The 27,933-nt window shown below is 53.7% G+C and overlaps 1 protein-coding gene across 1 annotated transcript in view; it reads right to left on the bottom strand.

Annotated features, from left to right (window-relative positions):
* SCN4A (sodium voltage-gated channel alpha subunit 4) overlaps nucleotides 1-27,933 on the bottom strand; it is a 52,953-nt gene that overhangs the window by 13,650 nt on the left and 11,370 nt on the right. Inside the window, exons 2-14 of the mRNA XM_019981203.2 lie at nucleotides 19,385-20,040; nucleotides 19,177-19,295; nucleotides 18,938-19,027; nucleotides 18,545-18,673; nucleotides 17,975-18,066; nucleotides 15,404-15,718; nucleotides 13,634-13,697; nucleotides 13,241-13,382; nucleotides 11,491-11,700; nucleotides 10,726-10,879; nucleotides 8,313-8,551; nucleotides 6,133-6,306; nucleotides 4,960-5,316 (exon numbers count right to left, since the gene is read on the bottom strand). Of these exons, the coding sequence (XP_019836762.2) occupies nucleotides 4,960-5,316; nucleotides 6,133-6,306; nucleotides 8,313-8,551; nucleotides 10,726-10,879; nucleotides 11,491-11,700; nucleotides 13,241-13,382; nucleotides 13,634-13,697; nucleotides 15,404-15,718; nucleotides 17,975-18,066; nucleotides 18,545-18,673; nucleotides 18,938-19,027; nucleotides 19,177-19,295; nucleotides 19,385-19,657 (2,358 nt within the window). The 5' untranslated portion in view covers nucleotides 19,658-20,040. The remainder of the gene's footprint in view (nucleotides 1-4,959; nucleotides 5,317-6,132; nucleotides 6,307-8,312; nucleotides 8,552-10,725; nucleotides 10,880-11,490; nucleotides 11,701-13,240; nucleotides 13,383-13,633; nucleotides 13,698-15,403; nucleotides 15,719-17,974; nucleotides 18,067-18,544; nucleotides 18,674-18,937; nucleotides 19,028-19,176; nucleotides 19,296-19,384; nucleotides 20,041-27,933) is intronic.

The following is a 27,933-nucleotide window of genomic DNA, read 5'->3' on the forward strand; positions in this document are numbered from 1 at the left end:
CCTAAGGACACACAGCACATCCAGAACCAGAATCCAGGTTTCCTGTCATTGCACAACTTTGTGTGTGTGTGTGCGCTCAGTCATATCCAACTCTTTGCAACCCCATGGACTGTAGCCCGCCAGGCTCCTTTATCCATGGGATTGCCCATGCAAAAATACTGGAGTGGGCTGCCATTTCCTACTCCAGGGGATATTCCTGACCTAGAGATCAAACCCAAGTCTCTTGCATCTCCTGCATTGGCAGGTGGATTCTTTACCACTGATGCTACCTGGAAAGCCCTGCACAACTTTGGAGGACATCATTTATTTAGACTACAGTGTGAATGGCCACCCCAGAAGCTGTGCAGTGCAGTGGCCCCATCTTCCATCAACCCACCTCCCAGGACAGAGGAGGACGGTGCAGCCTGAGGAGGGGGAGGTCCCGGCTCCTGTCAACCAGAGGCAGGTCTTACTCTGGGGGCCTCAGGGTGGGGCTGAGTGTGCGACTGGACACGAAAGAAGTAGGGTCAACTGCACTATGCCGTTTTCTATCGGATTTGAGTATCCCCAGATTTGTGTATCTGCAAGGGGTCTTGAGGGCTTAGGGAAGCCCCCAAGACGAAAAAGAATCTGCCTGCAATGCAGGAGAGCCAGGTTTGATCCCTGAGTTGGGAAGATCTCCTGCAGAAGGGAATGGCTACCCACCCCAGTATTCTTGCCTGGAGAATTCCATGGACAGAGGAGCCTGGTGGGCTACAGTCCAGGGGGTCAACACGACTGAGCAACTAACACACAGGGGGTTTTGGAACCAATTCCCTGAGTGACCAGGGGAGGACCGTACATGTGAATCTGTCTGGCTTTCACCAGTGTCCTCTAAGGTCTTTTTGTCATTGTCTTAACTATCATGTTGACATATCTTTAAAATAATTATAGGCAGGGAGGTTCGAGAGGGAGGGGATATAGGTATACTTAAAGCTGATTCACATTGTCATATGGAAGAAACCAATGCAATATTGAAGGAGCAATTATCCTCCAATTAAAAATAAATAAATATGAACTGGAGCAGAAAAATTAAAAAATATATATGTATCTATTATGTATTGTTCATCTTCTCTCTCTGGGGCAATGTGCTGGGGGATTCGCCCATCACCATGCCTTTTGGCTACTGTCCTGCCTTTGCCCCCCACCACAATGTACTGGTCTGTCTTTCCCTCTCTGGGGGGAGGTGTCCAGTTGCCAGAAACACATCTGAGATGGGAATTAGCTGCTCTCTGGGTCACCAGGGTTTGCACACGGCTCCTGCCTGGGACAGAAATAGCTGCCCCAGGCAAGGCATGGGGGGGTGGGTTAAATTAGGGAAGGGGGATGGACATTAGGTTCCCCAGGAGTGGGCTCCGATGGGAGGGTTCCCTATGACCTGGTCATTTCCTCTTCTTCACCCCCAAGGAAGTACCTGAGTGCCATGGACGCTGGGGACCTGGGTCCCCACCCTCCCTGGCAGGGTGCCCCATGCCCTCTGGCAGACACTTGCTTCCATGAGGCCTGGGAGGGTGGTAGGCGGGGCTAGTGCCCAAGGAGCTGGCAGCGCGCCTCCCCAGGCCACTCTGCTCCCTTTGAGCAAAGTGGGAGAGCTGCAGAGCTGGGCCTGAGAAGGGTTTCAGGGTGTGTGTGTGTGTGTGTGTGTGTGTGTGTGTGTGTGTGTGATGGGAGGCGTGGGGGCACATACAGAGGCAGTGCTGTGCAGTGGTTCTGGATTCTGAGACCTGACTCCTTGGGTTCAAATCCTGCACAGGTTACTAAGGAACCCCCCTGAGCCTCTGCTTTCTTGTCTATAAAATAGAGATAAGACAGCACATCCCTGGGGCCTCCCTGGTGGTCTAACGGTTAAGACTCCGAGCTCCCAATTCAAGGGGTCTGGGTTCGATCTCTGGTCAGGGAACTAGGTCCCACAAGATCATGATGCAACTAAGAGTTCCCATGCCACAGATCACGCATGCCTCAAGGAAGATGAAAGATCCTGTGTGCCGCAACTGGGGCCCGACACAGACAATTAAAGTTAAATATTATTAAATATTTTAATATTAAAAACAAAACAGAATCCAGCACACACCACATGGAGGCTGGTGAGCATTAAGAGATCAATACCCGGGGACCACCCTGGTGGCTCAGTGGAAAAGAATCCACCTCTCAGTGCAGGAGACATGGGTTCAATCCCTGATCCGGGAAGATCCCATATGCCTCAGAGGCACTAAGCCCATGCACCACAACTATTGAGCCCAGGCTCTAAAGCCCAGGAGCTGCAACTCCTGAGCCTATGTGCCACAGCTATCGAAGCCTGAGTGTCCTACAGCCTGAGCTCTGCTACAAGAGAAGCCTCTGCAATGAGAAGCTCACACGCTGCGACGAAGAGTAGCCCCTGCTCGCCATAACTAGAGAAAAGCCCTCAGAGCGATGAAGAGCCAGCAAAGCCAAAAATAAATAAATAAATAAATACAATTTTTAAAAAGAGAGAGAATAATATCCGGAAATGCTCCGAATGCTGTATGAGCATGAACAGAGGTCGGCTGTCACCACTGGTACCCTGATGCTAACTCATCGTTAGTATCACTAATGATGATATTGATGCTCTTGCTGTTGAAAGTACGCAGACTGTTTCTAGTCCAGGCTGTTTCACACTCGCTGTGTGGTTCTGGGCTGTGCCTCCTGGGAGCACAGAGCCAACATTACCTGCCTCATGGGGTTGTCAGGAGCAGTAGGGATAATACACGTAAAGCCCCTGGCGCAGGAACCGGCACGTGGCAGGAGCCCAGCGCCTGGCGTGTGGCGCCGGTTGACGGCGGGTGTGGAATCTGCCACTGCTCCCTGAATGCCTGTAACCTTTGAGCTCCCCTGGCCTCGTGGGCCAAGCGCTTTGCTGAGCACTTAGGTCGGTTTAATCCTTCCGACCACCAGCAGAGTAGTCACTACCCGCCTCATCCCCATTTTCCAGATGAGAAAAACTGAGGCCAGAGAGACTGTAAATAACTTGCTCAAAGTTTCCCAGTCAGAAAGCGGCAAGTAGGGGCCTAAAATGGTTTTGAGTTCACATGTACACAGAAACCACTGCGACGCTTACAGTCACTCCCAGGCCGCTTAAACTTGCCCTCACAAACATCTATTCAGAGCCTGCAACCCCGCCATCACGAACCCTGCCCCAAAGTCCTGCTGAGGCGTTCCCTTTACTCTCCCCGCTCCCTAAGACCCCCTCCTTGGAGCAGTCAGCCTGGGTTCTGCTGTCTGGCTGTCGGGACCCCATCCCACCGTCCCCTCCTCAGTTGCGGTGACGCCCCCGGCCGCCGGTCCGCCCCTGCCCGCAGCGGAGCTCAGCGTTATCTGAGAAGTGCTGACGGAGCAGCTCAAGGATTCCACCGGCCTTTGCGGAACGTGGGGACGTGCGTCTTCCCACCCGCTGTTGCCCGGGGTAGCATCGCCCCCGCTCGGGGCAGCCGGGCACAGCTCTCCTGGCAGGGGTGACCCCGCCCCGAGGAGCAGGGTCGGCGGGGTGAGGAGAGACGCCTCCCTCCGCCCGGCTGCTGAAACTCTGGTCAGCTGGACCACGACCTCATATCCCATTTCTCCTGGGCCCCTGCACCCCCCTTGCCTCCTCCAGCGCCCCACCCAGAAAGTGGCAGGACAGATGCAGTTCAGGCCATCTCCACATCCTCCCAACGCCCGGGGCCTGATTCCCAGGAGCAGAGGGTGAGAGGGGAGGAGAACAAAAGGGCCAGGAGTTCCTGGTACCCACCCACACTGTGCCTTCTTCCATCACGGTCACTCCCCCCGGCCACCCGCTGAGGCAGGGGCCCCCAAGCTCTGGCATATAATGCCTGATGACCTGAGGGGGAGCTGATGTAATAATAATAATAGAAATACAGTGTTAAGTGTTAGTGACTCAGTCGTGTCCGACTCTTTTGTGACCCCATAGACTGTAGCCCGCCAGGCTCCTCTGTCCATGGAATTCTCCAGGCAAGGATACTGGAGTGGGTAGCCATTCCCTTCTCCGGGGCATCTTCCTGACCCAGGGATCGAACCTGTGTCTCCTGCACTGAAGGTGGATTTGTTACCATCTGAACCACCAGAAATACAATGCACAGTAACGGCAGTGTGCTTGAATCACCCCCAAACCATCCCCCACCCCACGCCAGTCCGCGGAAGAATTGTCTTCCATGAAACCGGTCCCTGGTGCCAAAAAGGTTAGGCACTGCTGCCCTGAGGAGTCTACCATTTTTCTCCCATGTGGAGTTAGAGAACCCAGCTGACCAGAGAGCAGTGATTCGTTCAAGGTCACACAGATGGCGAAGGAGCTGGGACTGGAGCACAGGCCAGTCTGACTCCGGTTATCATGTTACTTTCCCCAAAACACTAGGTCTCACCTACTTGCACAGGACATCACCCAGAGCTCATTAGAAATGCAGGTTTGGGGGGCCTGGCTCAGAGCTGCCTCGCCTGACTCTGGGGGGCTGGGACTGGGAATCTAGGTTTTGAGAAACTCACAAGAGTTTTGAAGCAGGTTAAAATTTGAGAGCCACTGGGTTAAACCATACAAAACTGCCGTCTAGGGTCAGGGGAGGAATAAAACAATCACGTGTCAGCGATTTTACACAACACAGTTTCATAGGAAAAGAACCCTTCAACAGTCCGATTTAAGGGAAATAAAGGCATGGATGGGCTTCCCTGGTGGCTCAGTGGTAAAAAACCCACCTACCAAGGCAGGATTTGATCCCTGCGTCAGGAAGATCCCCTAGACAAGGAAATAGCAACCCACTTCAGTATTCTTGTCTGGGAAATCCCACAAACAGAGGAACCTGGTGGGCTACAGTCCATAGGGTCACAAAAGTGTCAGACACAATTTAGCAAGTAAACAACGAAGGCACGGACATGCCTGGGACACTTGGATTTTCTGGGCAAGGGTTCGGGAGCCACCCAGTCAGACGCACTCACCACCAGGTTGCCGATGACCATGACCATGAGGAAGACAGTGAGGCACATGGCCTGGCCGGCCACCTCCATGCAGTCCCACATGGTCTCGATCCACTCCCCGCACAGGATGCGGAAGACGATGAGAAAGGAGTGGAAGAAGTCATGCATGTGCCAGCGGGGCAGGTTGCAGTCCGCGGCGATCTTGCACACGCACTCCTTGTAGCTCTTGCCAAACAGCTGCATGCCCACCACGGCGAAGATGAACACAATGATGGCCAGCACCAGCGTCAGGTTGCCCAGCGCCCCCACCGAGTTGCCGATGATCTTGATAAGCATGTTCAGCGTCGGCCATGACTTGGCCAGCTTGAAGACCCTCAGCTGCCGGGCAGGGGGAATGCAGGGGTTGGTGAGACCCAGGGACCCCAGGGATTGAACCCAGACCCTCAGCACTGAGAGTGCAGAGTCCTACCCACTGGACCACCAGGGGTTTCCCAGAAAGAACTCTTTTGAATGGCTCCAGCTCCTACCTTCTGAGGGATATGGGGCCTCAGTTTACCTCTCTGTTAAACGGGAATGCTCGAATCCTACCACCTCATCCTCTTCACATGATCAAAAGAAAGAGTCCTCATCTCTTACATATAAAAGCTAAAACATTTACAAGTGAAATAAAATCTCAGGATTTGCTTTAAGATACTCCCCCACAAAAAGTGGGGGGACAGATAAAACAATAACTACAGGATGTTGATGGCCGTTGGAGCCAGGTGAAAGGTACACAGAGGCGTATCTTACTTTCTCTACATTTTTGTGGGTGCATGAAAGGTCCCTACGAGGTGGTGAAAAGGATGCTAATTCAGAGTCCTAATCCCACTACTGATGAACTTCCTGAGCCTCAGTTTTCAGGCCTGCAATATGGGCTGAAGTCCCCGCCCCACTGTCCCCCCAAGTTCACCTAGGAGTCAAGTCCAAATGGCAGCTCCTGGGCTGTCATTCTGGTCTACCAGCAGCCCTGTGTGATAAGGAGGAGGGCATCTTTCTCCCTTTTGCCAGTGAGAAAGCTTCTGAGAGGCAGAGGGGTGCACACGAGGGCAGAGGGGCCTCCTTTCCAGTCCTCTGACTTCTTGGGGGTTTCTGCTTGTGTCCTCCAAGCATCCACACCCCACCCTCCCTCAGCCCGGGTCCCGGGGCCTCATGTACCAGACGGAAGGAGCGGAGCACCGACAGCCCCTGCACATTGGCCAGGCCCAGCTCCACCAGGCTGAGGGTGACGATGATACTGTCGAAGATGTTCCAGCCCTGCTGGAAGTACTCGTAGGGGTCCATGGCAATGAGCTTCAGCACCATCTCAGCTGTGAAGATGCCTGTGAAGACCTGCGGGGGGTGGGGTGTGCAAAGCCTCAGGGGCACAGGGCCTCCAGAGTCTCCCACCCCACTCTTAAACCTCCGGGCAGAGCCCTCGAGGCCAGAAGAGAGGGTGACAGAGCCCCAAGGGGGCGGGCATGGTACATGTGTACCCATGGCCCACAGGTGTGTGTGAATGAATGAGGAGCTGAACAGCCATGCCACCGGGCAGAGTGGGTACTGCTCAGAGACCAGGGCCCATCTCTTCCTGGCCTTGTGACTGTGGGCCTGTCACTTGACTTCCTGGGGTCTCAACCCACTCATAATAATATTTGACACTCGTAGAGCATTCTGTGTTTCATGTTATGGCCTCATCAGTATCCTGATCTCCACGAAGCTGGGAGGGATGATCACCACGTCCATCCCAGAGAAGATTGAGGCTCCGAGAAGTCAGCAACAAGCTCTCAATCACGCTGTCCATATGAGGTTAGGTCTCAAACCCAGGTCTTGGGGTGCTTAGTTCAGTTTCCTGTCTCTACACTCTACAGCCTCTCTACCCTAGTTGGCGGGGGTGGGGCGGGGGGTGGTCCCAGGACCCAGAAAATCTTGATGGATTCAGAAATCTGGGGTGATGGGGGGTCAGACAGGAGGTGAAGTTGAGGATCAGTGAAAACCAGAGCTGATCCCCCACAATCCTGGACTTGTCTGAGGGCTTCAGAGCCCCTAAAAGCTCCCTGGGCATGGCCCCCGCCCTCCTGCCAGGCACCAGCTGCCCCGGGTCCACAGCCTGCCCAGGCACATGCTGAGCCCCGCCCAGGAGCTGTCCCTAACCATAGCAGGTGCCCAGACAGCAGCAGAGTGTGGGCAGGGGGTGGGCAGGCGGCGGGCTGGGCCCATCACACACACCCCAGCAGCTGCGCGGCGAGTCCCAAGCCCGCCCTTGCCCCTCCAGCCCAGCCTGGCCATAGCTGCCTCGGGCATCTCCATGGCGTAGATGTGGGTGCCTCGTGGGCTGGGGAGTCCAGGGTCTGATTCCCATGCTGCCCACCCCAGCCTCATCTTGCTCCAGGTCCCACATCTTAACTCTCCCTAGGCTCCCCTCACCCTCAGGGTGGGGGGAGCATCTAGCCCATTGGCCACCCTGGACAGATTGAGAAGGGAATCGGGAAGGGTGGGGCCGGGCTGGAGGAGGAGGCAGCGGCTTTTTCCCTTTGTCAGGCTCCACCGGGGCTGGCAACGAGGTGATAATGCTCCTAATGGGCAGGGATAAGCAGGCGGATCAGTGTGTGTCAACAATAGTGGAGCAGAAAGGGCTGAGAGGGGAGCTGGCCTGGTCGTGCTGGAGAAATGGAGCGGGCAGGGGGCCTCAGGGCTGGGGAATGATGCCCTGGGGCCTTCAGGGTGAGCTGGGGCCTCCTGGGCCTGGGTGCCCATGGCTCTACACCCTATCTTCTGGGTCCCTTGGTCTCTCTTAGGCCCCTGGGCTAAGTCACTTCAGTCATGGCCGACTCTTTGCAACCCTGTGGACCATAACCCTCCAAGCTCCGCTGTCCATGGGATTCTCCAGTCAAGAACACTGGAGTGGGTTGCCGTGCCCTTCTCCAGGGGCCCACAACAACCTCTGAAAGTGGAGAGACTTGCCATCCAGCACTTCACTCCCCACCCCCAAGCTCCCACTCCCCCATCTCTGCCTCCAGGGCATGATCTGGACTCCAGAAACCCTAGAGTCCTGATCTTAAGAAGCCAGTACTTCATCCCCACTCTCTCTGCCCCCAAATACCCCGAAACCCAAATTCCACGGATCACCCCATGTACCTCCCCTGGTACATCAACTCATGTCGCTGTATTCCCATATGCTAGGAAAATAACCCCAGCCTGTCTCTTTATGCCCTTAATCGTGCCCCTCACTTCCACACAGCCCGTGGGCCCTGTGGCCGCTCCCCTGTCCTGCCCAGCAAGGACCACCTCTCCCTTGTCCCCTGGCCCCTCCCTCGTCCTGCCCAGCAAGGACCACCTCCCCCGTGCCCCCTCCGTACCAGGTTGCCCACGTTGAGCACACTGTCAAAGTGCTCTGTCATTGGGTAATGCTCCATGGCCATGAAGAGAGTGTTGAGCACGATGCAGATGGTGATGCCCAGGTCCACGAAGGGGTCCATGACGATCAGGTTGACGATCTTCTTGAACTTCACCCACGGGGTGCAGCAGTTCCATATCAGCACTTTATGGGAACATTTGTACCACCATGGTGGGCACTTCTGGTGGGCCTCTTCCAGCTCTGAAAACAGACTGCAGATGAGGATCCGCCCCCTCACCTGCTCCTTCCTCCACCTCCAACTTTGAGCCCACCTTCCAAGCCCCGCCCCTCAGAGCGCCACACCTCAAGCCCCGCCCTCTTGGGGATGCCCATCCCAAGCCCCGCCTCTCAGTGGGTCACTCTCAAAACCCACCCCTAGACCCCGCCCACATGGCCCCACCCGCAGTGCTCCGCGTCCCCAGTGACCAGTCCCTTGAAACTGAAGGTGTTCAGTTCAGTTCAGTTCGGTCACTCAGTCGTGTCCGACTCTTTGCAACTCCATGAATTGCAGCAGGCCAGGCCTCCCTGTCCATCACCAACTCCCGGAGTTTCTCAGTAGTATCTGACTCTTTGAGTCCATGGACTGTAGCCGGCCAGGCTCCTCTGTCCATGGGATTTCCCAGGCAAGAATACTGGAGTGGGTTGCCATTTCCTTCTCCAGGGGATTTTTCCCGACCCAGGGATCACAACTCTGCATCGCAGGCAGCTTCTTTACTGTCTGAGCCACCAGAGCAGCCCCATAAAGAGCCATGCCCTCAGAAGCCTTACCCCAGGTCACTTCTCCCAGTGCTCTACTTCAGCTCCACCTTTTCAGCACAAAATCCCCCTATGTCATAGGGTGACTTCCATCCACTACCTATGGCCCAGGGCTGCGATCCCGGCTAGGGAGGGGCCCAAGGGCCTCAGGGAGAGGCAGGAGGCCACTGCAGAAGGCTGGGTCTCAGTTCCAACTGTTGCTGGCCAGAGCCTCTGAGGAGCACACCGAGTCCTCCCTGGGGGCTCTGCCTCACACTGCTGCCGGCTCCTCCAGACCGGACCCTGCCAGTCCTTCCCCACCAGGGTAAGCTTCCTGGAAACATGCCCTGTTCCTGCCCCTCCAGTTCTAAACCCCTGGGGCTCTGTCAGGCCCATGGATATGCTACATCTCCTCCAGGTCTTCCAGGCCTCTGGTGCCCATGGGAGTTCTCAGCCAGGGCGTGATATCATTTAATCCACGAAAAATGTATGAGGTAATAATATTAGTGCCCCCATGTCATAGATGAGGAAAGGGAACTGGAGTCAGGGGCTGTCCCATAGACATGTGGGTTTGAAGGCCTGAATGGGACACCCCAGGGAGGGGACGGCTGAGTGTCTCCCCCATCCAGCAATTAGTAAACCGGATCTCCCAAAGGCTGCAGGTTCTGACAGTAACACCCGCACTCCCAACCCAGGTGTTACCGCAGGTGCCTCAAATTGTGTCTGAGGTCCCAAACTTCCCACAGTGGTCCCAGCAAGGGCAGTGTTGAGTGATCTCCTTGGCTGGCTCTGCCCAGCATCCCCTGGGGTGTTCTCTGTCAGGGCACAGACACCTGGATGCCCTTCAGGCAAGGTCAGCTGGGATAGAGGTTTGCAAAGTCCTTCAAGTCCTTCCTGCCAAAAGGCAAGACACCTGGGGAGGGGACCCAATCCTTCTGATGTCAGATTTCCCTGCATCTTTCTTTCCTGCATTATTTCCTCCTCCTCCTCCCTCTCATCCATCCACACACCTGTGTCTCTTCCCGTTCATTAATCTTTCAGCCTACCCACCCATCCATCAAACCATCTGTCCATCCATTCACCCATGCATCCATGCACTCACTCATCCATCCACTCACTCATCCATCCACTCACCCATCCATCCACCCACCTACCCACTCACTATCTGTCCATCCTTCCAACCATCCATCCATGTGTATGTCTACCCACCTATCCTTGTTACCTAGTCTCCTGAGGCCTGGGGGGCGGCATGGGGTTTTTTGGGGGGTCTGTGGCTCTATCTGGGCAGAGTTTGACTTTGACCTTTAGCTTTTACCCAGAAGATATTTGTGGAACAGGATCTCCAGTTTCCGGAACATTGGGCCTTCCTGGTTAGTATTCTTATCCTGTCCTTTCCCGTTGCCTTGGCAGCCCACAAGGCCGCCCGGAAGCCCCCAGTTCCCGACGCAGCCTGGCCTTGTGGCCAGAATCGGGCCAGGTTAAGCCAGGACTATATTTATCACGGCCATTTCTTCGATGCCAATATTAAGTTACTGTCCTGAAGCTGGGCCCAGCCAGGCCCTCCCTGCCCCCACCCCGGGAGCTGGAGTGGCCCGATGGGCAGGGTGGGCAGGATGGGTCTGGGGATGCTGGGCACTCACCTTCCATGGCATCGGAAATACCGCTGTCTGTGCCGCAGCTTGGCCTCGGAGGCCCCTTCTCCCCCGCCGATGTGTCCAGGCTGCCGTTGCAGTCTTTGCTGTGTGCTGGGTCCCCGTCCACCTCCCCACCTTCCAGAGCCTGGGCGGCCTTGGCCTGTGGACCAGCAAGGGTAATGGACATAAGTCCATCGCCAAGCCATGGGGATGGACTCTCAGAGCTTCCTCCTGAGTCCTTCAGGCTGGGGACCTCTCTTTTTGGCCTGCACCCAGTCTACTGCAATAGGGGTGGTTGGTGGGGGGATGACAGGATAGGGACCAAAGTGACTGAGGACCCTCATCCCTGAAGACCCTTCCTTCTCTGAAGCCTTAACTGACCCTGCACTTCATGAGGTGGATGGGTGAATGCACAGCTGCTCCCTGGGGCCTCATCAACACCCACCTTTCCCTCAGCCTGGACCCAGACACTGCCCATAAAAAATCATAAAATCATAGGTATTTGATCTGGAAGGCTACTTCAGGTTTAACTACTCCAGATTCCTGGTTATATATGGGGAAACTGAGGCACTGAGCTACGAAATACTCTTTCCACTGCCTGGGAGCCTCCCACCCCACCAAACCTCCAGCCTGAGCCTTCTGCTCCCCATCCCCTGTCTCGCAGCCCCCATCCCGCACCTCCCCGTGCCCCTCAGCATGCCCAGGGTACCCGGGCTGAGGGACAGGGAGACCCCTGGATCTTCCCCTCCCCCCACCTCCTCAAGTCCAGACCTTCTCCAGCTCCTCCTGCTGTTTTTTGAATTTCTCCAGCATCTGCTGAAACTCCTCTTCTTTCTCCTGATCCTCGGCCAGGGTGGCCTCGTTCTGCTCAGCGTAGGCCATGGCTACCACAGCCAGGATCAGGTTGATGAGGTAGAAGGAGCCCAGGAAAATGATGACCACGAAAAAGATCATGTAGGTCTTGCCGGCTGCTCGAAGGGTCTGGGAGTGAGGGAGGGGGAGGAAGTGTCACGTGGTACCCTGCCTGCTTTCACCCAGGGCGCCCCTCCATACAACCATTGCCCAGAGAGGCAGACAGGAAGGATCCCTCACAGAGCCTGGAAGTTTGAGGGCTTTTGAGGCAAGGGATGTATGGCTTCCCAGATGGCACCAGTGGTAAAGAACCTGCCTGCCAATGCAGGAGACATAAGAGATGTGGGTTCGATCCCTGAGTCAGGAAGATCCCCTAGAGGAGGAAATGGCAACTCACTCGAGTATTCTTGCCTGGAGAATCCCATGGACAGAGGATCCTGGAGGGCTACAGCCCATGGGGTGGCAAAAAGTCGGACACGATGGAAGTGACTTAGCATGCACGCACATAAATAATTATGTCATCTGCAAGTAGAGACAGCTTTCTATCTTCTTCTATGGCCACCCTTGACAGGTTAAACCACATTCTGGGGCATTTCAAAATATGAACTTGGGACCCAGACCTTCCTGGGCTCCTGACTCAGAGAGCCCTGAGGACCCTGGCCAGGTATCTTGAGATCAGAGATCCAGGATAAAAATTGGTGAATGTGGGTTTTGGGATCAGCTTGAATCCTAGTGTCCCCATGATGCCTGGCATCTAGTAAGAGCTCAGCAAACAGAAGTGATTATTGTTATTATCATTACAGTTATTTGTTTATTTTTGGCGGTGCTGGGTCTTTGTTGCTGCACACTGGCTTTCTCTAGTTGCGAAGAGCTGGGGTTACTCTCGCTGTAGGGAACAGGCTTCTTGTCGTGGTGGCTTCTCTTGTCTCAGAGTGTGGGCTCTAGAGCATGGGGTCAGTGGTCATGGTGCATGGGCTTGGTTGCCCCATGGCTTGTGGAATCTTCCCGGACCAGGGATCAAACCCGTGTCCCCTGCATGGGCAGGCAGACTCACCTTCTTCTTTTTTTGAATATTTATTTATTTGGCTATGCCAGGTCTTAGTTGTGGCTTTTTTCTTTTACTTTAAAATTTTTATTTATTTTTCATTGAACGATAATTGCTTTACAATATTATGTTGATTTCTGCCATACGTCAACATGAATCAGCCACAGGTGCACATAGCAGGCAGATTCTTAACCACTGGACACCAGGGAAGTCCTATTACTATTAGTATTAACATTGTCGATGTTAGAAGCATCACCAAGGACTGGAAGGCATTGTTCTCCAGACTCAACCTGCCCACCTGCAAACTGTGGAAGGTAAATAATTATGGGCAGAACTGGTGTCTAAGCAGCCCTACTGGTTACTGTAAGGAGGCCTGGGAGTCTGTGCTCAGCTCAGATCTCAGCTCCTAAGCAAATGAGGAAAAGGAAGAAAAGGCTGGGGCTCAGATCTGGGCAGGAACCGAATGCCAGAGGTGCCAAGAACCCATATATAGGGCCACTGAGGGGAGTCCCATGGAAGGGATGGCTTTGGTAAGGGTCCTACCAAGCCCCGAGGAGGCCGTGGAGATGGAGGGAGGTAGGGCTGTGGGGCTGAGGGGCAGGGCAGGGCAGGGGGCTGCTGTACCAGCTGGAAGAGGTTCTCCCAATAGTCCTGTGTCATGAGACGGAAGAGAGCCAGGAAGGCCCAGCTGAAGGTGTCGTAGCTGGTGTAGCCGTAGTTGGGGTTCCGCCCGGCCTTGATGCACTCATAACCTTCAGGGCAATGCCTGCGGACAGGATGGAGACTGGTTTTAGGGGGAAAGGAGAGCTCCAACCAGGGGCCACATGGGGGGCACTCCGAGAAAAAAAAAAACATCCTCCTTTAGTCTTGTCTGCATCCTGAAAACGCGTGCATGCTCACGAGTTGTCTTTACACCTCCATCCACCCCAGGTTCTCATCCCCAATCATCCCCCATCTTCTGGCAACCCTGGGGCCACTGTTTCCCATTCATCCCCCACCCTCCCGGGTGTCACTCACCCAGCATCGCTGCTGTTCCCACAGAGCAGGGCGTCATTGGAGCCCTCCAGGAAATAGAAGTTCCCTGTGGGAGTCAGAGGTCACAAAGGGAGCATGTCAGCGCATGGACACTGTGGGCAGAGTGCCCACTGCACACCCGTGGACACATCTGTGTGGACCACGGGCACCGCCACATGGATGCTCTGGGGGCGCCCCTTCCCGCTCCTTTTTTTAAAAAAATTAATTTTTACTGGAGTATAGTTGCTTTAGTTGTGTTAGCTTCCACTGTACAGCAAAATGAATCAGCCACACACACACACGCATACATATCCATTGCCACATACATACTCCATATATACATGGAGTCCCTTTTGGACTTCTCTCCCATTCAGGTCACCACAGTGCATTAAGTAGCATTCCCTGTGCTACATGGGCTTCCCTGATGGCTCAGCTGATAAAAAACCTGCCTGCAATTCGGGAGACCTAGGTTCGATCCCTGGGTTGGGAAGATCCCCTGGAGAAGGGAAAGGCTACCCACTCCAGTATTCTGGCCTGGAGAATTCCATGAACTGTTTAGTCCATGGGGTCACAAAGACTCAGACACGACTGAGCGACTTTCACTTTCACCTGAGTGATACAGCATGTTCTCATTAGCTATCTGTTTTCTTCCTTCTCCTGTAAGGGCAGCTCCAAGTCCTAAGCTCTCTGGGTAGATACATTTTACTGTCAGCGCAGTGCCTTGTGGGGGGTATAGTGGGGGTACAGAGGGAGATGGGGGGACATGTATGCGTGTGCCTGGGGCTACCACATACCTGAGCGGGACCCCCAGTGGAGGAGTGAGTGGGGGGCTAGAATCCAGGATGCCAAGTTGAAGAAGGTGGCATTTCTAAGCTGGCGACTCCATGTCCATTTTCTAAGCTGCCAGGAGGCGCCATGTGGACTAGGAGTGGCTTCATGAGAACGCTCTCTTGTGTGTGCGCCTGTGAAGTCTGGGTATGTGAACGGGATGTGGGTGCCTGCTGCTGGCCCTGCCAGGACGATGAAGGAGAACAAGGAGCCCGCACATCGGGATTGTTGCTTTTCCTAGCCAAAGCTTTAGGATTTTCCAAACAATTTGGTGTTTGCTGTTACCCTTGTTTGCTGTAAACCCTTTGAGAGGGTAGCTGTTGTTGTTTAGTTGCCAAGTTGGGTTCGACTCTTTTGCAACCCCATAGATTGTAGCCCGCCGGGCTCCTCTGTCCATGGGATTTCCCAGGCAAGAATACTAGAGCAGATTGTCATTTCCTTCTCCAGGGGTCTTTCCAACCCAGGGATCAAACCCAGGTTTCCTGCATTGGCAGGTAGATTCTTAACCACTGAGCCACCAGGGAAACTTGAGAGAAGCATTGTGGTCTTTATTTTATAGGTAAAGATTCTGAGAGTCAGGAAGATGAAGCAATTTGTCAGAGGTTGCCCGAGCTGTTACGTGATGGATTTACACTCAGGTCTTCCCCATGATCTTTTTTTTTTTTTTTTTTTAAATTATTTATGTATTTGGCCACGTGGGGTCTTAGCACATGGGACCTTCATTGCAGCATGCTGGATTTTTAGTTGCAGCATGAGAACTTAGTTGGGGCACGTGGGATCTAGTTCCCCCACCCAGGGATCAAATCCGGGCCCCGCTGCGTTGGGAGCATGGAGTCTTAGCCACTGGACCACCCGGGAAGCCCCTTCCTCATGTTCTTTGTCTCACACAAGGGCTGCCAATGGGGCTAGGAAAGACCCCACTGGCCTCCCACCCTCCCTTCTTACCTTCATCACTGATGTAGGCATCCCAGTCAAAGGTATAGTTGCCGGCCCAGCTCTCCTGGCCGCCCCAGGTGTCGTTGCCGCCCCAGGTGTCATTGCCGCCCCAGGTGTCGTTGCCGTACCACGTGTCGTTGCCATACCACGTGGAGTTGGTGTCATTGAAGGGCGGGGGCCAGCGCACACACTTCTGCCGCAGGTTTCCCATGAAGAGCTGCAGCCCCACCAGGGCAAAGACGCTCAGGCAGAAGACAGTGAGGATCATCACGTCCGAGAGTTTTTTTACCGACTGGATCAGGGCCCCCACGATGGTCTTCAGCCCTGATCACAGAGAGCGGGAGAGTGTGGCAGGGGGTGACTCACCGACTCAGCCCCTCCGAGCCTCTGCCTGCTCCATCTCCTTCCAGCCTTGGCTTACTTACGGCGCTACTTCCCTGAAGCCTTCCCAAATCAGCCCCATCTATCTCTGACTACAATCTCCGTCTTGAGCCTTCCAATGGCCACCAAATCTCAGCCACTAGAAGAATGGACTATGAAGACTCCACAGGTGTTGCCTAACACAGGAGAGCAACAACATTCAGGCACACAGTGTAACTTAATAAATGTCACTAAGTCAGGACTCCCAAAGTGTTCACAGAACACTAATCTCACAAGCTGCGCCCTTCATGAAAGGGGCTCAATCGTGTTTTTGGAAGGCTGAACTCTGTAGCACTTCCATAGTTGCTCAGTGATAAAAAATCTGCCTGCCAATGAACGAGATGTGGGTTCGATCCCTGGGTCAGAAAGATCCCCTTGAGGAGGGCATAGCAGCCACTCCAGTATTCTTGCTCAGAGAATCCCATGGATAGAGGAGCCTGGTAGGCTACATACAGTCCATAGGGTCGCAAAGAGTCAGACACCACTTAGCGATTCAACAACAACAACAACCAACCCTGTGTTACCCTTCTGGAGGGTCCTTATGTAGATTATCCTACCAGAGGCTGGGAAAAGTTCTGCAGAAACAAAAACTTTTTAATACCACGTTTCACCTTATTTGACACAGAACCCTTTCTCTTTTAGCCTGTTAACACCCAAGGAACAGCAGGGTTCACTCTGAGAAGCTCTAGGCTGACTTTGCAATATCATCACATTCTGCCCCTCTGAACCGGCAAAGGCATAGCATGATTGTATAGAATTTCAGGCTTAGATTCCATCATTTATGGAAGAACCATAACTTCTTCCTTGGGCCTAATCAGGGTGTCTCTCACTTCAATATTTATTTCCTTTTCTTATCCTGGTATGAAGACAGATGCTCAGCAGCTTCATCATAAAAGCCCTACGGGCTCTGAGGATGCAGAAGTGTGCAGTGAGGGCAGGTATTGTGGCCTCGACTCAGTGGCTAACATGCCGTGTTGCCTTCTCTCTGGGGGTCCCTCCTTCCTCTACTGCAATTCACAAGGGCTTTGGACTAGAGAAAACTAAGGTACTTCCTAGCATTAAGACACCTTCCCTGTCTCCCAAAGCCTGTTCTCCATGCCTTTCAGATCATCTTTCTCTCCTTTTGGAGAAGGAAATGGCAACCCACTCCAGTATTCTTGCCTAGAGAATTCCATGGACAGATGAGCCTGGCTGGCTACAGTCCATGGAGTTGCAAAAAGTTGGACATGACTGAGTGACTACACTTCTCTCCTTTAATGAACCTTCTCCAGTTTCTTCACATGGTTTTTTGAGGGTCTGGATGATCCAGATTCTATTTATTTCATGCTTTTCTCGATGCATTACTTTGGAACTGCCTTGGCCTCATGGCTCAGTGGGTATGTGGTGGGTTCACTGTTGAGCTCTCAGGGTGTGGACTTTCCATCACTGAGTCCCTCTGTGTCTCAGCTGGAGTGCTCTGCTCTACCCAGTCTGTTTATTTTATTTAAAACATGAACCCTATGCCAGGGCTTCCCTGGTAGCTCAGTTGGTAAAGAATTCCCTGCAATGCAGGGGACTCAGGTTCGATCCCTGGGTGGGGAAGATCCCCTGGAGAAGGAGATGGCAACCCACTCCGGTGTTCTTGCCTGGAGAATCCCATGGACAGAGAAGCCTGGTGAGCTAGAGTCCATGGGGTTGCCAAGAGTCGGACACGACTTAGGGATTAAACCACCATGACCTCCCAGTGCCAGGCATGGCTTGAAGCACCTTATTGCTATCAAGGCTTTGAATTCTCATAATAACTGAGTGAGCAGTACTGTCATTATTCCCAGTTTACAGATATGGAAACTGAAGCAGACAGGGTAGCCGTTTAACCAAGGTCAAAGTCAGGAAGTGGTAGAGATGGGACTTGAACCCAGGCAGTCTGGCTCCAGAGTCTGTGCTCTAACCACTTTGCTATGCTGCCTCTCAAAGCCCATCCTCCCACTTGGGGCCTCTTCTTCTCCCTGTAGACACACTGGACCCCCCCACTCTGTGTCCAGGCTTTGATGTGGGTGCTATGCCACCTGGGACGGTTATGACCCTGGGTCAGGCTCCCAGAACTTGAGTGCACCGTTCCAGACATGGGTGAGGGGGCAGGCCAGCTGGCCCAGGCAAAGGGTCCCTGCTCCTCCCCTGTACCTGGGATGACCGTGATGGTTTTCAGGGCCCGCAGCACCCGGAAGGTTCTCAGCGCTGAGATGTTGCCCAAGTCCACAAATTCCGTCAGGTACCTGGGTGGGGGTTGGGGGCAAGGGCTGTGTCAGAGTCAAGGGGTGGGTAATGGTGCAGAACGAGCCCCAGAACGAGGATTCCCAAGGAATCCTTGTATTTGGAGTTACCGTGGAGATGCAAGGGGACAGGTCAGGGACCACAGGCTCCTACTGGGGCCCGAGAAGTGGGAAAGACACTGCAGGGGCTTTGCTGAGGCGTGGGGGAGTGGCAAGGGCAGCCCAGTTCTCCCAGTGGGTGGGGGCCTGGGGGCCCAGGTCGTATGTACTGTGTGGAGGGGCACCCGGATGGACATCTTCCAAGTCAGACCCGGAGAGTGACAGCTCCTGAAAGGTTCAGCCCACTGTCTGCACGCCAGACCACAGCCCTGCAGCCCAGCCTCAGAGGGTCACCCAGCCCACTCAGCTGCCCTCTCCAAGGGCTGGCCCCCTCCTTTCCCTCGCATCAGCCTCCCGACGCCCCCCAGGGACCCCTGCTCACGCCATCATGATGACGCTGAAGTCCAGCCAGTTCCAGGGATCCCGGAGGAATGTGAAGTCATCGATGCAGAAGCCTCGGGCCAGGATCTTGATGAGGGACTCGAAGGTGTAGATCCCTGTGAAGGTGTACCTGGCAGGGAGAGGGCAGGCCAGGGCCAGGCGTGTCACACCTGGGCCAGGATGTGGGTGGCAGAGGCGGGCCTCCTGGGAGGGAGGGCCCGGGGGGCTGAGGACATCGTTGAGAGTGGCGATGTGTGCCACTCTGGGGACTTAGGGTGCTGATGGAGTGACAGGGACAGTGTTTGTCCCCCTGGAACACAGAGCAATGGTCATTTGGGGCATCTTCCCAGCGGAGACACTGGGGAACCAGGGGAAGTGGGGGCGGGGCACTTACTCCACGTGCTTGGACCAGGAAGGCGGGTCGCTCATGGTCATGAACACGCAGTTGGTCAGGATGGTGATCATAATGAACATGCTGAACAGCGTTGGGGGGAGGGTCAAGGAAAGTGAGGGAGCAGGTGGGGAGGAGAGGAGGACAGAGGGCCTCCTCACCCAGAGCGCCCCGTTCTCGCCCATCCCTGACCCCTGCCTGCCTTTCCCCGCCCCTGCGCTCGCCCCACTCCTCCAGGATATGAGTGGATGAGCACCTTGATGGCGCAGCGTCTGACGATGCTGAAGGGGCTCAGGATGTAGAGAGCAGGAGTGGCTGAGAAGCGGAAGATGGACTTGCCCTTGTTGAGCACGATGAAGGTCTGCGGCAGGGAGAGAGCTGTGAGGCCTGGGACAGGCAGACGGATGGATCAGAGACAGACAGGTGGAGGGAGGCCTCCCCGGCGCGGACCTTCTTGTCGCTGTAGTAGGGATCCAGATCCTCCAGGGGGATGCCAATGAGCTCCGGCGGGGGGTCCCCGTAGATGAGCGGCAGGTTCTTGCCAGCCTCCATGTCGCTGCGCGGCTTCTGCTCGGTTTCCTCGATCTCCATCTGCTTGTTCCGCAACTGCCGGGCCTCCTCCTCCAACACCCGGCGCTCTATGGCTGCCAGGGACTCCCGGGTGAAGGGGCGTAGGCTCTCGGGGCCCAGAGGCACCACCGTGGGCAGAGACGCCTTGGCCATCTTCGCATCCTGGGCTCAGGGGCCAGCAGGGCGGCGGGCAGCTGGGGCAGCTGTAGTGTGCAGCCCCCGGGGTGCTGGGCAGCCACCCCGCCCTGGGCCTGCGGTCCCGCTACTCACCTCCCGCCTGCCCTGGGGCCAGGGCGGGCAGGTTGGCGCTGTCGGAACTGGAGGGTGTGCCTGCGGGTGCTGCTATTGCACAAATGCTGGACACAGAGCATCACCCCCCGAGCCCTGCACCACACTCGCCCCAGCAGGGGGTTGGCTCCCCTCTGCACTGACAGAAAACCAACCAGGTCCTCTTCTCCCTTGGGGACTTGTGGCCAACGCCCCCGTGCCTTCAACTGCCTCCTGGGCCCGAGTTCTGGGAACTGTGTGGCTTCGGCCTACGGGGAACAGAGAAAACCACAGCTGGCTATAGCCCTGTGACCTCGACCCTGCAGTGAGGCAGAAAGGAATCGGATATGAGGGCAGACCCAGAGGATGGGCCGAGGTGAGGGCCCCGGCGGGGTCAGCCTAAAGCAGGAATGGCAAACGGATTTCATCTTGAGGGCTGATGTGGACCAGCTGCTCTTGGCTGCTTGGAGATGTGGGCAAAGACCATGTGGGCTGGAGACAGACTCGGTGCAAGGAGACTGCTGGGATTGATTAGTGATGTCTGCCTGGGGCATGAAGGAGGAGAGTGCGTGTACCTGCCACTATTCACCATATCTTGCCTGGAGGGAGGAGACAAGGAAGATGTGTGAACATGTAGCGCCTTGACCTGAGCTTTGGGGAGGTGTGATGCTGGATGGGGAGCGGGAAGAAGGAAGATTCCCAGGCTCTGGGGATAGTCCCAATAGCTTCCTCCTCCACGACCCATGGGATCTAACCTATGGGCAGGGAGGGAGAACTGGAGCAAGAAAATGCAAGGTGTGTGTGTGGGGCCATGTCAGGAGAGCCTGCAGGTGTTAACATGGAAGAGCAGGACACATGGGTACGGTCCTGGGGAGAAAGAGACAGACAGTTTCAATGGTGGGGGCAGGACCGGAGCTCCCAGGGACTGCTTTTGGCTGGTGGTCCCTGTATGAACCGGGCGGATAGAGGGGCGCCTACTAGGAGGCTTGGAGGCCCATAAGAGCGACACACTGTGTCTTCTGGCCAGTCCCTTGGTTGCTACTACCCCTCTCCTCGCCCAAAGCCTTCTTGAGCCTGTTCTTTGTGGAACTTATGGCAAAGGCCCTGGGGAGACGGACGCAGGGACACCCCAGCCACCTGGTCACACACAGCCTTCCCAAGGCCCCCATGGACAGAAGCCCCAAAGATACCCAGGGCTACACCGGAGGGCAGCTCTGTCACAGTGGGCCCAGACGCCTGAGCAGTGCCCAGGCCAGTGCGGGCACTTCCTCAGGCTTGGTCAACAGGTGGGGAGGGCGGCCCGGGGAGCGGCCGGAACCATTGGGCAGAGCAGGCCACACCCCCCTGCCTGACTGCCCAGCTGCTCCCTCCCATCACCCGGGGAGTCGTGTTTCCACGGGGATGACTTTGCTCATTCCTGCCCGCCCCATCCCTCAGCTGCTCATCGGCCCTGTCGTGTGCGTGGGAGTGTGTGTGCACGGACACGCACGTGTGCACTTGTGCACACACAGAAGTGCGCACACCCAGCTTGAAACCCCTCCTCACACTGACCCCACAATTGTACCCACCATTTGCCACACACCTTCTCTCCTTCATCCCCATCACTGGTCTCACTGTCCGAACAGAAGACATTGACCTGCCAGATGGCCCTGAAGAGACCATGGCCAATGAGCACCCTCCCGGTTCATGGGCCCCACTTGGCACAATTCTCTGGCCTGATGCTGCCCCCTCCCTCCTTTACAGGAGCCGAAGTGAAGGAGATCAAACCAATCAATCCTAAAGGGAATCAACCCTGAATATTCATTGGAAGGACTGATGCTGAAGCTGAAGCTCCAGTACTTTGGCCACCTGAAGGGAAGAGCCGACTCATTGGAAAAGACCCTGATGCTGGAAAAGGTTGAGGGCAGGAGGAGAAGGGGATGACAGAGGATGAGATGGTTGGATGGGCACCAACTCAATGGACATGAGTTTGAGCAAACTCCAGGAGACAGTGAAGGACAGGGAAGCCTGGTGTGCTGCAGTTCATGGGGTCACAAAGAGTCAGACACAACTGAGAGACTGAACAACAACATCAAAGTGGGATGACAGAAAACCAGAGACAAACTGTCCAACCGGGGCCCCAGCACGGGTGGAAACTGCTGGCCAGAGTCACCAGAGCCCCCAGCAGTCAGACCTGGTGGTCTCTGCGCAGCTGACCCTCCCTCAAGCATCTCCCGGCCATAGCCTCTCCTTCTTTTTAAATATTAATTTATTTTTGCCTGGTCTTTTGAAATATTTGTTTGTGTGGCATGCACAGTCTTTACTTGTGGCATGTGGGATCTAGTTTCCCATGCGTGCATGCTCAGTTGCTCAGTCATATCTGACTCATTGCAACCCTATGGACTGTAGCCTGCCAGGCTCCTCTGTCCATAGGATTCTCCAGGCAAGAATATTGGAGTGGATCGCCATTTCCTCCTTCAGGGGCTCTTCCTGACCCAGGGATCGAACCCATGTCTCCTACGTCTCCTGCATTGGCAGGTGGATTCTTCACCATGGAGCCACCTGGGAAGCCCTGACCAGGGATCGAACCTAGGCCCCCTGCACTGGGAGTGCTGAGCCTTAGCCACTGGACCAGCAGGGAAGTCCCCATAGCCTTTGTTCTTGAGAGGAGTGCGGCCTCCCCATCAGGCTGCTCTCTCTACATCTGCTCTGTGAGCTCTTTCTTCCTGCCCCTGGAAGATGCTGCTTCTCCAAGGCCTGGTCTGCAGCCCTGTTTTTGGTTTTGTTTTTCACAGCAGGCACCTCTCCCTGTGCCCTTCTCCTCTGCTCTGGGAACAATCACCATCCCCCTCCTTTCATGGTTTCTGTTCACACTCTCTGCAGTGGCCCCAAGACAGGTCAAGTCATGGCTCCTCTTCTTGTGTAGCCTTCACAGCTCTTAGGTCAATGGTGACTCATGCTCTGCTTGTGTGATGGGTGTCTGTCTCCCCTACCAGAATCCTCAGAGACCAGGGCTTGGGGTCACCCTGAACTGGTGCCTGGCACATTGGTACGGGACCCACAGCTGGCACAGCTAGCCTGGCACTTCCTCCTGCTGGCCCCTAGCTGGCCCCCAGTGGACTCCTCATCCCTCCCTTTGGAATTTGCACTTGGTCCTAAATTCCCTGCTTCCTCCTCCCCTCTTCACCAGCCCTGGAGCCACTTAGCATCTGGTTGCTGTGTTATATGAGTGGGTGGATGCCCTCCTTGGCTAGGCCAGTGGAGGCAACAGTTTTGGTTGGTGATGGCCAAAATCATCCCAGTGGCACATCTGGTCAGTTCCCAACCTCGCCGAGGCTCCTTCCAGCACCCACCTGTCTCTCCATCCTGCAGGAGGTGCTTCATCACCCCTCACCTGCTGCATTCAAACAGCCTCCCATCTGCCTCCCTGCCTCCCACCTGGCTCTCCTCCAATCCACCATCCCCATTTCTTTTTTAAAAAAATTATTTTTATTTATTTGGCTGCACTGGGTCTTAGTTGCAGTGTGAGGGATCTTTAGCTGTGGCATGTGGGATCTAGTTCCCTGACCAGGGATCGAACCCCGGCCCCCTGCATTGGGAGAGTGGAGTCTTAACCATGGACCACCAGGGAAGTCTCTACCCCCATTTCTAAAGTCATAAATCTGTTCAGGTCACCCTCTGCTTAACCCTTCGCTGGATTAATAATGCATCCATAACCGACAAGGGCCTGCTATAAAGCACAGGGAACTCTGCTTAATGTTACGTGGCAGCCTGCATGGAACGGGAGTTTGGGGAAGAATGCATACATGTACATGTATGGCTGAGTCCCTTTGCTGTTCACCTGAAACTATCATAACATTGTTAATCGGCTAGACCCCAATGCATAATAAAAAGTTTATTTAAAAAGTGCGTCTGCATTCCTCCATGTGGCTCCCAGGCCCTCCATGACCCGATTCCTGCCTCGCCACCCAGCCCTTCTCTACACGCACCCACCCTCTAGCCATGTTACTTCCATTTTCACAAATGGGCCACACAAATTTTCACTGAAGCCCGTGCCTCCTGAAGCACTCCTTCTTTTTGTCACCCTGGAAAGCTTTAATTTGTCCTTCCAGGCTCAACCTACACATGAACCACCACCTCCAGGACGCCTTCCCTGGTAACCCTGGCTGAGTGGATTTCTCCTTTGGATCACCTGTGTGCCTGATGCTGAAGAAGAATTTATCGAATGAATGAATGAGAGGGCTCTTCCACCTGAGTTATTTCTCCTTTGAGCCCACTCTGAACTAAAATCATGAACAGAAACTGGATCTCCTCTGATATGGCTGCTTTGAGCACTCCCCTCCCCCACCTCCTACTACTCAGCTCAAGTGCCAGGTTGTGTAATCCTTGAGCTTCTCCTTGTTTTCTGCCCTTGACCCTGAGATTCCTCCCTCTCCATCAGCCCCTCAGACTTCACCTCCCTCTTCCAGCCTCAGTTACAAGAGCCATCATAATCCCTCCTTGAAAATACTGTTGGGGAACCAAAGAGTCTATGCTTGGAATCCTTCCAGACTTCTCTCTGTGTACCTTTTCATCTGGCTCTTCATTTTTACCTTTTATTATCCTTTATAATAAAATGCTTTTGAATTGTGGCTTTGGAGAAGACTTTTGAGAGTCCCTTGGATGGCAAGGAGATCAAACCAGTCAATCCTAAAGGAAATCAACCCTGAATATGCATTGGAAGAACTGATGCTGAAGCTGAAACTCAAATACTTTGGCCACTTGATGCGAAGAGCTGACTCACTGGAAAAGATTGAGGGCAGGAGGAGAAGGGGGCAACAGAGGACAAGATGGTTGGACGCCATCATTGCCTCAATGGACATGAGTTTGAGCAAACCAGGAGATAGTGAAGGACAGGGAAGCCTGGTGCACTGCAGTCCATGGGGTTGCAAAGAGTTGGACATGACTTAGCGACTGAACAATAAAATGCTTACACTATAATAGTAAAAAATATTCCCTTGGGGGCTTCCCTGGCAGTCCAGTTTTTAAAAGAAAGAAAGAAAAGCAAATACCCTTAAGTACAGCCTTCTCTCCGCCCCTCACCAGCGGGAACCTTCATCTACCTGGTAGCCCAGCTATGCTCTGCCGGAGTCAGGGCCCTGAGCTGCTGGGTGCTACTGCTGCCAAGGCAGGACCTGGCTGGGTTCCCATTGCCTTTGTGATTATAAGCCCAGGTTTTCCCTGAGTGCCACACTCCAAGTATAGGTTTCCCTGTGAGTCTCACTTTTCTTCTTTTTGAGAACTATTTCGTGCTTTCTCTTCTTTCCTCCAACTGTCCCCTCCCCATCCTCTCCACAGTGCTCCCAGCTGATGACTTGGTCTGTCTTCACACACAGGATCCATGACACACAGTCAAACCAATGGACCTAGCCTCACTGCCCGCCTCTTCCTCCTCCATCCTACCAACAGAAGAGGCAAGACCAGGACTTCCACTTCGGCTTGGGCCCCTCATTCCACTTGTCTTCCAAAGGGCCTCCTCCTTTATGTATCTTCTCCTTCTCCCACCACCAGCCCCTCCCTCTCAGTGACCAGGCTTTCCCATCTTCAAAATAATGGTAGCGGTGACAGAAAGCACCCTCCTGCCTCCACGCCTCCCTTCCTTCTTTTTAAAGAGATGTTTTATTTTTATTGATTTATCTGGCTGCACCGGATCTTAGCTGAGGCACAAGGATCTTCGATCTTCGTTGTGGCAGATGGAATTTTTTTTTTTTTTTAAGTTGTGGCATGCAGGATCTTAGAGACATGGCATGTGAGATCTAATTCCCTGACCAGGGATGGAACCAACCCAGGTCCCCTGCATTGGGAGTACAGAGTCTTAGCTGCGGACCCCAAGGGAACTCTCACCTCCCTTCACTCTCGCTCTATTTTTCTGCCTCTCTTCATGGACAAACTTCTTGGAAAGTGTCTACACCAGCTGTCTTTACTTCCTTACCTTTTATTCCCTCTCCAAAACACTCCAACCTGGCGTGTGTCACCTCCCACACTCCACGGAAGTGGCTTTTGTCAAGTCACTAGCAGTCTCGATGCTGCCAAGTCTGCTGCACACGTTTCTGTCTTCACCTCCCTCAACCTCTTAGAAACATTCAACCCAGTTGGCCGTGGCCCGCTTCTGGGCAGGCTCTACCCGCTCAGCCTCCATGACAGCTCACCCATGCTTTACTTCCTGCCTCTCTGGCTGTTCCTTCTCAATGACCTTTGTGTTTGTCCCTCTTCCTCGCCCCAGGGCTCTGTCTGGGTCTGGATGGCATCATTCCTATGACTGTAGATTGTGTTATAGGAGTATGGTAACTCTCTCCTCTGAACTCTAGACTGAAATACTCAACTGGCTACTGGACCCCACTATGTGGATAATAATAGGCAAGCAACCAGTAGCATCTGGAATGAAACATTTGCCCAGGGACCTGCTTATAGCACAGACAACTCTGCTCAATAATATGTAACAACCTAATGGGAAAAGAATTTGAAAAAGAAGAGATACATGTATATGTATAACTGAATCACTTTGCTGTATACCCGAAACTAACATAACATTGTAAATCAAGTGTGTTGTTGCTGTGTAGACCCTAAGTCCTTTCTGACACTTTCTGCAACTCCATGGACTATAGCTTGCCAGGCTCCTCTGTCCATGGGATTTCCCAGGGAAGAATCCTGGAGTGGGTTGCCATTTCCTTCTCCAGCAGATCCTCTGACCCAGGGATCGACCCCTCATCTCCTGTATTGGCAGGCGGATTCTTTACCACTGAGCCATCAGGGAAGCCCCAAATCAACTATACTCCAATATAAAATAAAAAGATAACAGAAATATATTCTCAAACAGATAATCCAATAAAAAATGGGCAGAAGATCTAAATAGACATTTCTCCAAAGAAGATATACAGATGACCAAAATGCACATGAAGAAGTATTCAACATTGCTAAAAAGTCTAGATAAATAATTCTGGAGAGGGTGTGGAGAAAAAGGTACCCTACTACACTATTGGTGGGAATGTAAACTGGTACAGCCACTATGGAGAAGAGGTTTCACTCCCGAAAGGGGTTACAGTCAACTATTAAGCTTCAGGACACAGTCCACCCAAGACCGCCCACATTTCTGACATCAACCCCAAGGTTAGGTTTCTCAAGGTCACTGTCTTTTTCACCCTCTTCCTCAACCCAGGAGATGGTACCACCATCCATCCAAGCCTCAAATTTGCTCAAATCAAAAGCTGAGACGTCTTTGTGAATTCTTCTTCTCCCTCATCTCTATATTCGGCCTGTCCAAAGTTCTGTTAATAACATCTCCAAAACACACAACCTCTGTTTCCCCTCACCCACCCCGGTCCGTATCACAACATTTTCTTGCAATAGCTGCCTGCTTTTGCCCCTGCCCTCTCCAAACCAGTCTAGTAAAGAAGCAGTGGGTGCTGGTTTATGTAAACATTAAAAAAAATATTTTATTTATTTATCTGTGCCAGGTCTTAGTTGCGGCACACAGGATCTTCTATCTTCGTTGTGGCAGGATCATTAGTGGTGTCCTGTGGGATCTAGCTCCCTGACCAGAAATCAAATCTGGGCCCCCTGCCTTGAGAACATAAGATCTTAGCCAGTGGATCACGGGAGGTCTCAGTGGGTACTGTTTTAAAAATAAGAAACTAATCATATTGTTTCTCCTGCTTAAATTTCTCCAGTAATGTCCTATTGTGCTTAGAATAAAACCTAAACTTCTTTTGGTGGCCTCCAAGGCCCTGGTGATCCAGCCTCTGTCTATACCTCTTCACCTTTGTCTGCTGATCTATTCTCCCTGCTGACTCTGCCCCAGTCCTTCTGGCCTCCTTCCAGCTTCTTGACCACTGAACTCACGTCTGCCTTTGGATCTTTGCTCTCTCTGGAGCTCTTGTCTCCTATCTCTTCACATGGCTCTTCCTGCTCACTTTCCCATCAAGCCTCTAATGTCCCTTCTCCAAGAGAACTTCTCCTCCTCATCTCTCTGTCCTAGTCCCTTGTACTTTCCATGATGATGTATTTTCCTTGACATTATTTATCATAATTCTTAATCACTTGTTTATTGGCCTAATTTCTTTGTTTATCTCCTTCACCAGACCAAAATGCCGAGAGAGCAGGAACTCTGTCCAGATCACCACGGCTGGTCCCAGGCCTGGGCACTT

Source organism: Bos indicus, chromosome 19 (assembly GCF_029378745.1).
Source record: "Bos indicus isolate NIAB-ARS_2022 breed Sahiwal x Tharparkar chromosome 19, NIAB-ARS_B.indTharparkar_mat_pri_1.0, whole genome shotgun sequence".
Taxonomy (NCBI): Eukaryota; Metazoa; Chordata; class Mammalia; order Artiodactyla; family Bovidae; genus Bos; species Bos indicus.